Source organism: Halichoerus grypus, chromosome 13 (genome assembly GCF_964656455.1).
Source record: "Halichoerus grypus chromosome 13, mHalGry1.hap1.1, whole genome shotgun sequence".
Lineage (NCBI taxonomy): Eukaryota > Metazoa > Chordata > Mammalia > Carnivora > Phocidae > Halichoerus > Halichoerus grypus.
The window spans coordinates 46,265,108-46,278,528 of NC_135724.1; the positions used below are offsets into that span (position 1 = coordinate 46,265,108).

Sequence of the window (13,421 nt, forward strand, 5' to 3'; positions counted from 1 at the left end):
ATCCTCCTGCAGTGGTATTTTTGGAATCTACATATATAACCGTGCTGTAAAGATCTTTCCCATTTGAAGAAAGGATTGTTTTGGACATTGTGCTCAAAGTTGTCTTCCCCATGAGATGGAGAACAATTTGGGTTTTGTTTTGTTTTTTTTAGTTGACTCCAGCCATAATAAGAGTACTCCCTCCTCTGGAAATAAAATATAGATTATAGGAATATTTACAAGTATTTTGCAATTTCTTAAAAACTGTAATTATGTATTTTTTTTTCAGTTTTGCATGTCTTTGCTGATTTACCATTCATTGCTATTCTTTTGTTTTTTTTTTTTTTTCGTTTTGTTATGTTAGTCACCATAAAATACATCATTGGTTTTTGATGTGGTGATCCACGATCCATTGTTTTCATATAACACCCAGTGCTCCAAGCAGTATGTGCCCTCCTTAATACCCGTCACCGGGCTAACCAACCCCCCCCCTCCCCTCTAAAACCCTGTTTGTTTCTCAGAGTCCATAATCTCTCATGGTTCATCTCTCCCTCCAATCCCCCCCCCCATTTTTCCCTTCCTTCTCCTAGTGTCCTCCATGCTATTCCTTATGTTCCACAAATAAGTGAAACCATAATGATAATTGACTTTCTCTGCTTGATTTATTTCACTTAGCATAATCTCCTCCAGTCCCATCCATGTTGATGTAAAAGTTGGGTATTCATCCTTTCTGATGGCTGAGTAATATTCCATTGTATATATGGACCACATCTTCTTTATCCATTCATCTGTTGAAGGGCATCTCGGCTCTTTCCACAGTTTGGCTATTGTAGACATTGCTGCTATGAACATTGGGGTGCATATGGCCCTTCTTTTCACTACATCTGTGTCTTTGGGGTAAATACCCAGTAGTGCAGTCTATACCTTCAGTGCCATCCCGATCAAAATTCCAATGACATTTTTCAAAGTGCTGGAACAAACAGTCCTAAAATTTGTATGGAACCATTCATTGCTATTCTTATTTCGTGATCACAGCTCTAGTGATAATCTCATTGCTGTAATCATAAACGCTAAGGTGCCTGAGGACTGGAACTATTCCCAAGATAATAAATGTTCCACTCTCTTTTATGAATGTAGCATTTTATTAAAGCTTTATTTTTAAGTTCTGTCCAGGACTCTCAGTGTTGAACCTGGTGTGCGGCTCTCAGCAACTCAGGGCCACAAAGGACTCTGGAGTCAGAACTACAGGGAGGAGAAGGTGCCAGGGAGTGTCAGGAGGTGAAAGGGTGAGATTCAGCAGAGAAACTAATTTAGAGAGCAGCTGAGTTCTGCGGCTTCCAGGACCCATCAGAACTTCCACCTGGAGGAGGTTGTGGAGTCCCCATATCCAGAGTTTTTCAAACTGTTGGAACAGTCCCCACTTCGGATGGAGGGGAGAGAAAGCCATAGTGCTCCTGATTGTACCAGTGTTAGCCAGCGCAGCTTTCTAAAACATCTGTTTCATGTGTTGGGGTTATTTTTGAGAAAGAGTCTGCTTCGCTAAAGTTAAAAAAAAAAGTTGAAGACTACTGGTAGAGGATTCCACCTTTGTCTAATAATCTAATTTTTAAGTGAGGCAGCTGAAGAACGCGAGACTTCTGAGATTGCACAGTGGGTAATGGTAGATCTCTTTTCTGGAAGTTGAGGGAGATTACAGAAAAGTTGTGATTCCTAGAGTTCTTACACCAAGACAGGTGAAACTGTTCGCACCAAATCTAGCACCTGCTATTTTGTAGGAGGGAGGGTCAGCTTGCTTAAATTTCAGGAGGTGTTCGTTAACTGCAAAGTTTGAGATGCTCTTGAATTAGGTAGGATGAGTAGATCATTTCATTAAAAGATGAAAAATGAAACCAGTCTTTGCCTTGTTTATAATCTCTTTTTGTTGTTGTTGCTAGTGTACTAAATTCAAGGTAAAATATGGAACCGTAACCAAAATATGGAATTGAAAAATTGAAGTCAAAATGTCATTGCCTGGCCTCTCGTTTCCTTTCACGTATCAGCTATTTTGGAAGTAAACTAGAGGATTATATCTTAGGCTTTAAAAATTTTTTTTTTTTTAATAAGGGAGAGTGCGAGCAGGGTGGGCGGCACAGAGGAGGGGAGAGAATCTTGAGCAGACTCCCCGCTGAGTGCGAGCCCAACTCGGGGCTTGATCTCACCACCCTGCGATCATGACCTGAGCCAAAATCAGAAGAGTTGGATACTTAACCGACTGAGCCACCCAGGTGGCCCATTTATATCTTAACACTTTGATGTGGTACACATTTTAATACTCAGAATGGTTTTAATTATTTTGTTCAAAAACTAACTTAATCTCATGATTAATGTTGAGAGAGATACTCTGTGTTTTTAAAAAATTTTATCTGATTTCTGAATTGGCTCCTGTTAATCCTTTGAGCCAAATTTGCTAGTCTTAATCTGTTTTCATTAGCTAGGGCTGTTGTAAGAAAAGACCCCACGGGAAGAACAGAATTGGCTTAGTAAGTGTGCTCATTCATACATGCGTGTATATAACACAACTGTTTTCATTTCTGATGTTGCGTTTGAACTGGATCAAAAGCAAATAAATTTTATATCCTTCATGCGTAAGTCTGTGGCTCCTGTCACTCTGAAGTCTTTTCTTGTATATCTGTTTTGTTCTAGGTGAGGAATTTTAAATTGGAGCAGGAGCAAGAAAAAAACAAAATTTTGTCAGAAGCACTGGAGACTCTGGCCACCGAGCATCATGAATTAGAACGGTCTCTGGCTGAAGGCTCACCGCCTCGCAGCATCCTCAGTGAGGACGAGTTCTATGATGCGCTATCAGGTAACTCTAGCATCCTGCCTTCTGTGTCGTTGGTGAATTGAATTGAAGCCCACCACCTAAATGTCTGCTGAGAGTAGATGTCACCTGCAGTGTCCTGGACCGAGCAGCTGAGGTAGCACTACCGCTCCCAAACGATCTGTCTTTCATGTTGTGTTCTTGAGGCAGGAGCCTGAGAGTTGAAAATGGGTCTGCCTGCGTTGACGGTGTATGCTAGGCTAGAGGGGGAGTGCTGTTAAAACTCATGAATTTGATTTTTTGCCTTTATTCAGTGACCATTAAATACCTCCTAGTTCCGGGTGCTATTACATGTCTAAGGATAGAGAAAGGGACAGTTTCTGTCATCAGAGAGTACTCTGTATCCTCACAGGATACAGATGAGTAACATGTGGTTACAGTACAGTATGCTGAGTGCCAAAGTAGAGGTGAGACCACAGTATGGCAGAGAAAAGTGCTTAATGTTGCCTCAGAAATACATGCCAAAAAACTGACAAACTGATAAGCATGGACTCCATTGTCTAAATTGGAATCCTGCCTCTGACATTAGCTGGCTGTGTGACCTTGGACAAGTTCTGTGACCTCTCGGGTTCTGTGTTGACACATATTTAAAATGGGGATAAGTATATCCATTTCAACAGGCTGAGTCAGGATTAAATGAGTTCCTATGCTTAAACTGTGTTTAGGACTGGGCCTGATGCGTACTAGGTGCTCCAAAAATAGACATATGTGGGGGAGCTAAATGACTTGGAAGGGGATGGCCCACTAAGTAGTTTTGACCTTTGAAAAATTTATTTCAGAGTTTTTGAGGTAGGTGTGGGTGGGGGGAGTGGCTGGAGATGAGTGAGGCTGAGAACAACTCTCTTATGTGAGGAAATCAAGTTCTTACAGAATAGATGGATGTACGCAATTACTGGTCTTGTAGAACTTGACCATGGAGGCAGGAGACCCCGGTGGATAGGGAGTGAAAGGATCACATTCAAAGTAGGAGATTAAAGGAAGCACAGTGAGAGGTAATAGAAATGAGAACTAAAGAAGATCGGGTTGAGGAAATTAAAACAGTGTGATCATCTAAGACAGGGAAAATGATTGTTTGGTGGGCTTTTGGAGAAGAGATTCATTACATGAGATAAACAGAGCTAATAGGACCTTTATTGTGGGAAGTATGATATAATCAAAAGAATGGGAAAAGTAATTTTAATAGCCAAATTTTGGAATAGAGAAAAGATAGGCATTTGTGAAAGAGTGACTCACTGGGAAGAGAAAGTGAAGCTAGGATTTGAAAGCAGTGGGATGATTGACAGGGCAAAGGAAGTATTTAACATGAGTGAGGGAGGTGGGAGGGGAGGGGGAATGACACTGGAGGCTGCAAACATGTTTTCACACCTACCCTGTGCCAAATCCAGTAGTGTTATCTTCTGTATTCCTTCCGTTTGGGGCATCCAAAAAGGAAGGTCACTAGAGGGATCATAGGATTAAATGCAAAGAGGTCTGAATATAAAAGAGCCCAGACACTTCAGCTCAACTTTTGTGTTCTTTTTTTAAAAAAAAAACAAAAAACAAATTTAATGTTCATTAAGAAAAATTGTTATAAATAATTCAGTGTGAAAATAAGTGCATTACCCAGTGAAGTTTTCCATTCATCCCTTATCCTAATTATGCACTCTTCCTTGGAAGTTCTTAGTGACAGCCTGATCCATTCTCTTCCAGGCCTTTTTAAAGCAGTCCCCTGTATATGTGTACGTGTTTGTACAGCTTTGTTTTGTTGTGAGTCAGGAGTGGAAGTAGCTGTATGGTTGTTCCGGATCTGCATTTTCATGTAACAGCGTAACTTGGAAATCTTTCCCATCAGTAGTACAACTCTAACTCATTTTTTAAATTTATTTTATTTAAAAAACAAATTTTTTTTAAATTTTTTTACTTTATTATGTTAATTACCATACATTACATCATTAGTTTTTGATGTAGTGTTCCATGATTCATTGTTTGTGCTCATTCTTTTTAAAGGTTGTGTAAAAGTCCGGGATATGATTCACCACTGTTTTCTTGATCATTCTCTTCTTGATAGACATTTAGCAGCTACTGTCCTCTTTCTGCTTCTCAGTCATATTTTAGCACTCAAAACACTCTCCAAAATCATCTCCTCTGGGAGGAAAAGATAAAAAGAACTGTAGTCCCCAGGTGAGGACTGGCAAATACATCACAGCTCAAGTGCCAATTCAGATTGGTTTGCAGTACTTGCTGCTTTATGGTTTGCTGTGTTGAGAAGGATCCTGAGGCTGAGTGCAAGTGTCTAGGTCAATCAGCATGTTCTACCATGGTTGCAGAAATGAAGGAGAGGGACAGGTGCCATGCCTTCGCTCCTTCCTGCCCTGAATGACTCACCTGAGTTGTGTTGTATTTGCCTGCACAGAGTTCCCTTTCTGTGGCCACTCCTACTATTTCCTACTAGAAATCTTGAAAATCATTTGATGAAGTGTATAACTTCATTAAAGTTAAGAGTCCGATGCCCCGGGTTCAAGCCTTGGGCTGCTAATGACCTAGCCATATAATTCATTAAGATCATAAAAGCCATCATTTAGGAATGACTTCATCTTCTCACTACAATCTTTGCACATCAACCTCCCTTCCTGCTTCCTTCTTCCTTTCTGTCACAAAAGAAGAAATGTCCTTCCTTAGTGAAAGCCATCCCCTCCTCATTTGTTCATGTACCCATCTCCTTGTACCCTCTCAAGAACTTCTGTTTGGTTCTTGTTCTTCCACCTTCCCTTTCAATACCACATCATTTTAAATACTAACTTAAAATTCCTGTACTAATTTCCTGTTGCTGCTATAGCAAATTACCATGAATGTGCTTGAACAGTGCAGATTTGTTTTCTTACAGTCCTGGAGGTCAGAAGTCCTAAAGTCAAGGTCTTGGTTAGAGCTGTGTTTCTTCTGAAGGCTCTGGGAGAGAATCTATTTCCTTTCCTTTTTTAGTTTCTGGAGACTACCTGCATCTATTGACTTGAGGCCCCATCCTCCATCCTCAAAGCTGGCAGTGTGACATCTTCCAGGCTCGCTCTCTCTGACTCTGACTTTTCTCCCTCACTTTTTCTCAAGGACCTTAGGGATTACAGGGGGCCCACCCAGGTAATCCAGGGTAACCTCCACATCGTAAGGTCCTTAATTCAGTCACATCTGCAGAGTCCTCTTATCATGTCAGGTAATATATCCACAGGGTTCTGGAGGTTAGGACATGGACATGTTTGGGGGACTATTAGTCTGACCACCACAGTTCCCAAATTTACATCTCTAACCCTGACCTCTTATTAGAGACTTACATACTCAGCTATCAGCTGGATAAATAAATGAATTTTTGATCTTTCTCCTAGATCCTCCTCCTCCTCTTCCTCCTGGAGTTTGCCTCATTTTAGTAAATGGCACCTCCTTCCTCTTCTAAAGCCAGAAACCTAGGAGCAGTTTGTGACGTTGATGTGCCACATCCGTGAAACCCAGCCCAAAGCTTGTCCATTCTATCTTAAAATCATACCTCAAAGCCATGTATGTTCTCTTACTATAGGGTTAAAAGGTAGGTGCCTGGGGCTGGAGGCTGTTGATAAATTATGGCTCTACCAATTCCTATATCCTTTGGAAAGTTACTTCACTTTTCTGTGCCTCATTTCTTCATCTGCAAATGGGTCATGAACTTATAGTGATAAATATTTATACTTAAAACAACATCCGGCACACTGAGCTCTCATTATCACGTGGGCCATACTCACTCATGTCCAGCCTCTTAACTACCATGCTTCCAGCCTTGCCCTCCTGAAGTTCACTCTGTATACACCACCCACAGTGACACTTTGTAGACAGTCACCTCATTGCATTCCCATGCCTAAAATCCTGCGGTGGCTTCTCATTGCATTGAGAATAAAAATCAGACTCTTTAACAGGCCTTCAAGGCTCTTGACATGATCCACGTTCTGTCTGTGTCCTCAAATCAGTCTTGTCCCCTTACTCCCTTCACTTACTGCATTAGCCACCTCAGCCTTCCTCCAGCCCTGAAGCATGATAGTGACAGCAGGCTACTAGATGTGGAGTTAAATAAGACCAAGAAAACGTATGCAAACCTATACTTCATTTACAGCTTATTTTTAATTTCTGACTCATAGAAAAGATAAACTCAAGCTAATATTTAAAAGATGTAAAAATACTTTTAAAGATTCTTCTCTTAAAATATTGGTAAATTTTGACTAAGTGTTTAATCTTCTTTTTTAAAGTTGCTTACAACGTCTGTTACTTCCTTTAAAATAACAGGATAATTTTATTTGTTTAGACTTAAAGGCCATGTGACTTCCTGTTTTCCCTTAGCTACTTTTCTCTTATGTCCCTTTAGGTTTTTGCAGTTAAGCAGGATCAATGAAAATCTAATACAGCGGGTGAGACAAAACCTTGATGCAAGCATACAGTATAGACTAATTTTTCCAGCGCTATGGGATCACTTGATCATTTTTACATTATTTTTCAAGTATGCTCAGTGACTAAAGATTTCATAAAATTGCGTGAAGCAGATAGATTTCTTATTCACAATTTGGTTGAATTCTGTTGTGTAACATGATTTAAAAGGAGCAACATCTAATTTTGTGTGTGTGTATAAGTGTATGTATGTGTGTTTAAGAAAAGAAATGAAATGGTTATGTTGAGTGAAATTGCTGATCTTACTATAAAGTGACCACTTCCTGGTACATTGGGGGCTAAGCCAATCATGCACACTGAAGCAACAAGATACAAGGAGAAACTAAAGGAAAACTGGTTCTGTGGAAAAAACTGTTCTGCAAGCAAATGAAGTATAGAAATAATAGAAAGAACCACTTAAGGGAAGAAGAGAGTGGGTCCTTCTTCATATTCCTACCCTTTCTGTTCCACTTTTACTGGATTGCTACCTCTTCTCCTACCAGAGCTCTCAAATACCTCTAAATTACCTCCTTCCTGGAGTAGTCTTTGCTGACTCCCCGTGGCAGAATTAACCAATTCTTCTTTTGTGCTCCCTTGTTGACACCTCTTCATGGTACTGTGCTGGTTACCCTATCTTCCTAAATCCCTGAGTTCCTCTCTAAATGTTGAACGCAGGTTTTGAACAAATGCCACTGATATTTCTGTCCTCCCTAAAAATATATTGGTATTCAGTGCAAGCACAAGACAATCAGTAGTGCTTGCTGATCTCATACAGTGTGTGCGCTCCCTCCACTCTGGATTCCATGTAGGAGAGGACGGATGGCAGATGGGGAGTGACCGGGGTGAGGTGGTGCTAAAAGATAAAATTTGTTCTTGAGGACTTTACAATCTGGTTGGGGCTATGAGACCTGCTCACAGAGAGCGGGGCGCGGGGTGGGGGGAATGAAAAAGTAGCTAAGGGGAGGGACAATTCAGGGTGCTTGGCTTGGTGAATCTCTGATAATCTTCTAAGGAATTATTTTTGAAACATTTGTTACCAGTTAAATAATTTTGTGGCTGTTATTGTTTAGAATTGCTCTGACGGAGATAGCAGTTTTCACCAAAATTCCTGCTTTTTGGATATTATAACTTCAAAATATATTGGTTTTCTTACTGTCTGTTCACTTTCCTTTTTAGAAATATGTTGAGATCAGTTGCTCAAGAAAGGCTTTATTGCTAGGTTTTCCTCTTAATGCTATTTTTGTCAAAATGTGCATGAATAATGCATACAATCCAATAGTGTAGACTGGCCAAACCGATAGTTATGTCATGAAATTGAAGCCAGTTTTAGCATTTCTCAGCAGTTGCAAGGGTGGTGCTCAGGTCTTTTTAAGTCAAAACTCTCAAAATGGAAAGTGGTAATATAACGATTTTGGTTTCTTCTGGAGGGGAGTAACACAGGACCAGTTACGACCTATGTCAAGTGAAGTTTAACCCAGTAAGTACTAGAGGTCATAGTGGAGAACAAGTGATACCATCCGCACTGACATTTTACATCTAGAAGACACGGGATCTGATCACGGTGGTCACTGTTGTCTCCTTCTACAGTTTATTTTTGAAGTAGCTGCCCGTTTCTTATCTGGCCATGTTCTGTGTGTCCTTACTGTTGTCTGCACCTGTCTAGTGCCTGGCAATACCACCCACCTCTGTATTCCTAGCACTCACTTCTCTCTTATTCCCCCCTCCCCTTTTTCTGAGAATTAGCCATACTGCCTTGTTCTTGCTCTTTTTCTGGTTATGTAACATTTTGTGCATTCCTTCCTTATCTCCTCAGCAACACTATATTTCCCTTAAGGACAGAGACCTTGTCGTATTAACTTTGGTATCTTCTCTACTGCCCAGTACAAAACATATTAGTTGACGTGATAGACAGCAAATTGAGTACCACAGAATATGGCTGTTATTAAACACCTTCCATTTGTAACATGAAGAAATATTCTGGAGAAAATCCGATGAGTGGCAGGGGCTCTTCATCTAGTTTTGTGTTTTTGTAGCATTAAACAACTATCCAGCAGCTTACTTACATTGTCTATGTGTTGTCAGTAAACACTGCTGAATGTAATTTATCCTTTCGGTTTTGGCTTGACCTCTGGGCCCATCTTCCTTTTCTGAAATGTTGTTGTTGACTAAATTGATGTCTCCATTAAATATTTATTGTAAGCCACATGTGTTTTGTACCGTCCTTAGCGTTGAGAGGATTGCATTCAGCAGACACGACTACTGAGTGCTCCCTGTGTGCCACGTGCTTTGTTAGGCCCAGCGATACCAAGGTAGGTAAGACCCGGTGCCTCAGTCTGGGGAGTTCACAGTCAGGCCAGGCCAAGAGATGAACGCATGGAGAGAGAGTGTCGGTGTAATGTATAAAAGATCTGGCCTTCCAGCCCACCCCAGCTGCTTGCTCCGACACGGGACCTTCAAGTTTGCCATTCTCAGGAACTACGTCAACACCATCCTGTTTTGTATGGCCCACAGTTTGACACCTGTCTCCCATCTTTGGACCCACTCTCTCAGAAACCTTGATCCCAACATTGTTTTGACTGCGCCACATCATCTCCATTTTTTTAAAAAAGATTTTACTTACTTATTTGAGAGAGAGAGCACGCGCACGAGCAGGGAGGGAGGGAGAGGGAGAAGCAGACTCCCCTGCTGAGCAGGGAGCCTGATGCAGGGCTCGATCATAGGACCCTGGGATCATGACCTGAGCTGAAGGCAGATGCTTAACTGACTGAGCCACCCGGGCACCCCACATCATCTCCATCTTTACACCACCGTTCACTCCACGTGTGCCCTCATGTCCCTCCTTTGAGGCCTAGCTTGCTTGGGGCAACATGGGATCAGTTCCCTGCCTTTCTATGCCTGTGTTGTCCTCAGCTGGCAGAATGCTGTACCATCCCTCTCCCCCTTCTAGCCCCAGTCCTCAAGGGACTAGGTGAGGCTGGAGACCTATCCAGGGCCACACCAGCAGGTCTGGCTGTAAGCCCATGGCCGCTAAAGTCCACGTTGTGCCCTGTGGTGGTCCAGCAGTCCTACTCCATGTCTGTGGTCCATTGCTTTCACATACTGCTTTCATGCTTATGTCACTTACAACTTCTCATACCTTCTTCTCCATCCTGTGCTATCTGAGGCCATTGTTTGTCACCGAGAAACTCCTCATGATTGCACTGTCGAAACCATCACACACTTGGCTGTGTCCATATGTGTGCATGTTCTGCCTTCTCTGCTTTGCATTGATGTTATGTCCCTAACTGAAACGACCTCCTCCATTTGTGCCTGGGTCCCCCCCCACTGGACCTATAGAAGGATATCTCTGCAGCTCCTCTTTCCCAGGTAATCAGTTATTCCTTGTTCCCATCAGCTGTCTTATCTTTATAATGCTAAATCTTATAAAAATACCTTTGGGGCGCCTGGGTGGCTCAGTTGGTGAAGCGTCTGCCTTCGGCTCAGGTCATGATCCCAGGGTCCTGAGATCGAGTCCTGCTTGGGGCTCCCTGCTCAGCGGGGAGTCAGCTTCTCCCTCTCCTCCCCTCTCCCACTCTATCTGTCACTATCTCTGTCTCTCTCTCTCAAATAAATAAGTGAAATTAAAAAAAAAAATACCTTTGATCCCACATTGCTGTCCTTTCTTACCATATGTCTTGAACACCCCCCGTTTATGTTTGTTCCCACCATTGCCCACAGTGCTCTTGAGCAGTTCACCACTGCACTGGACTGCACTCAGCTGTCTAATTCAGTGGCTCTTTCTCAGTTCTCCTCTTTCTTGACCTCTCACCAGCACTTAAAGTTGTTGATTACACTCCTTCTTAGAACATTTTCTTTACTTAGCTTCCAAAATATCACATTTGATTGTCTTTCTCAGTTTCCTTTGCCAGTCCTTTTGCATCCTTTCAACTTCTGATATTAGAGTATCGCAGGGGGCAGGCAGGGAACCTCTTTTCTGTCCACACTTATCCCTAGGTCCTTTGTACTCCCAAGTGTGGTCTGAGGGTTAGCATCAGCATCACCTGAGAGCTTGTTGGAAATGTAGAACCTAAGGCCTCAGTTCAGACCTAGTGAATAAAAATCTGCATGTTTTCCAAATCTAGGTGATTCATACAGACATTAAAGCTTGAGCAACATTGCCTTAAGTGACCTCATGGTAACCCTGTGCCTTTAAATATTGTTTGTATTCTGATAAATCCATGATTTTGTTTCTCCAGCTTTTGTCTACCCCCTGAATTTCAGACTCATGTCTGTCTATCTACTTGGCATATTCACTTTAATGTCTAAGATAGCTCCTACATGTCTTAAAATGTCCTGCAGAGAACTCTTGCTTTCTACTCAAAGCCTGCCCCTTTTGCAGTCTTCTGCATTTTGATAGATGGAAGATCTGTCTTTCCAGGGGCTTTGGCCAAGGCTGGCAACCTTTGACTTTTCCATCACAGACGGTTTTCTTTTTGTGCATTACATCCATCTTCAGTCCATCACTGAGTTCTATTAGATGTACCTTCAAAACGCATCAGGGGGCACCTGGGTGGCACAGTCGGTGAAGCGTCCCGACTCTTGGTTTTGGCTCAGGTATGATGTCAGGGTTGTGGGATTGAGCCCCATATCGGGCTCTGCGTTGAGTGTGGATTCTCTCTCTCCCTCTCCCTCTGCCCTTCCTGCTCCCCTCCTGGCCCGTGCTCTCCCTTAAAAAAAAAAAAATCAGAATCTGGCCACTTGCCATATGAGACTCTTATCACCCAGATCCGCACCCCCACCATCTCTCGCATGGGTTGTCACAGTGGTTTTCTGACTGCTCTCTCTGCCTGCAGCCTTATCTCCAGAAGTGTTCTTAACCCAACATTCACAGCGATCATTCTGAAACATGAATCTGTTCACGTCAGTTCTCTGCACAGAACCCTCCAATGGCTTTGCTTCTTGGCTGGAATAAAAGCCAAAGCCCAACGTGATCTGGCCCTCGGCCACCATTCCGAAGTCTGCCCCTGTCCTCCTCACTTCTGTCCCTCTGACCTCAGTGCTGGTTCTTCAACTTGCCAAGCATGTTCTCCCTTAGGCCTTTTCTTTTTTAGATTCAAGTTAGTTAACATATAGTGTAGTATTGGTTTCAGTAGAGTTTAGTGATTTTTCACTTACAACACCCAGTGCTCATCACAAGTGCCCTCCTTAATGCCCATCACCCATCTAGCCCATCCCCTCCCCTTCCCTCCAGCAACCCTCAGTTTGTTCTCATCTTTAAGAGTCTCTTATGGTTTGCCTCCCTTTCTGCTTTTATTTTTCCCTCCCTTACCCCTGTGTTCATCTGTTTTGTTTCTTAAATTCCACATGAGTGAAATCATACGGTATTTGTCTTTCTCTGACTTATTTCGCTTAGCGTAATACCCTCTAGTTCCATCCACATCGTTGTAAATGGCAAGATTTCATTCTTTTAATGGCTGAGTAATATTCCTGTGTGTGTGTGTGTGTGTGTGTGTGTCTATGTATCACATCTTCTTTATCCATTCATCTGTCGATGGACATCTGGGCTCTTTCCATAGTTTGGCTGTTGTGGACATTGGGGTGCATGTGCCCCTTTGAATCACTGTTTATATCCTTTGGATAAATACCTAATAGTGCAATTGCTGGGTCATAGGGTAGCTCTACTTTTAGCTTTTTGAGGAACCTCCATTCTGTTTTCCAGAGTGGTTGCACCAGTTTGCATTCCCACCAACAGTGTAAGAGGAGTCCCCTTTCTCCACATCCTTGCCAACATTTGTTGTTTCCTGAGTTGTTAATTTTAGCCATTGTGACCAGTGTGAGATGATATCTTATTGTGGTTTTGATTTGTAGTTCCCTGATGCTGAGGGATGTTGAACATTTTTTCATGTATCTGATAGCCATTTGTATGTCTTTGGAAAAGTGTCTGTTCATGTCTTCTGCCCATTTCTTAACTGGATTATTTATTTTTTGGGTGTTGAGTTTGATAAGTTCTTTATAGATTCTGGATACTAGCCCTTTATCTGATATGTCATTTGCAAATATCTTCTCCCATTCCGTTGGTTGCCTTTTAGTTGTGTTCATTGTTTCCTTCTTTGTGCAAAAGCTTTTTATTTTGATGAGGTCCCAGTAGTTCATTTTTGCTTTTGTTTCCCTTGCCTCCAGAGACAGG

At 42.1% G+C, this 13,421-nt stretch overlaps 1 protein-coding gene across 7 annotated transcripts in view; it reads left to right on the plus strand.

Moving 5' to 3' along the window:
* Positions 1-13,421, plus strand: part of OSBPL1A (oxysterol binding protein like 1A) — a 220,197-nt gene that overhangs the window by 123,692 nt on the left and 83,084 nt on the right. For all 7 annotated transcript variants that reach the window (XM_078060491.1, XM_078060494.1, XM_078060493.1 and 4 more), the window contains one exon: positions 2,662-2,824. In XM_078060491.1, coding sequence (XP_077916617.1) covers positions 2,662-2,824 — 163 coding nt within the window. The remainder of the gene's footprint in view (positions 1-2,661; positions 2,825-13,421) is intronic.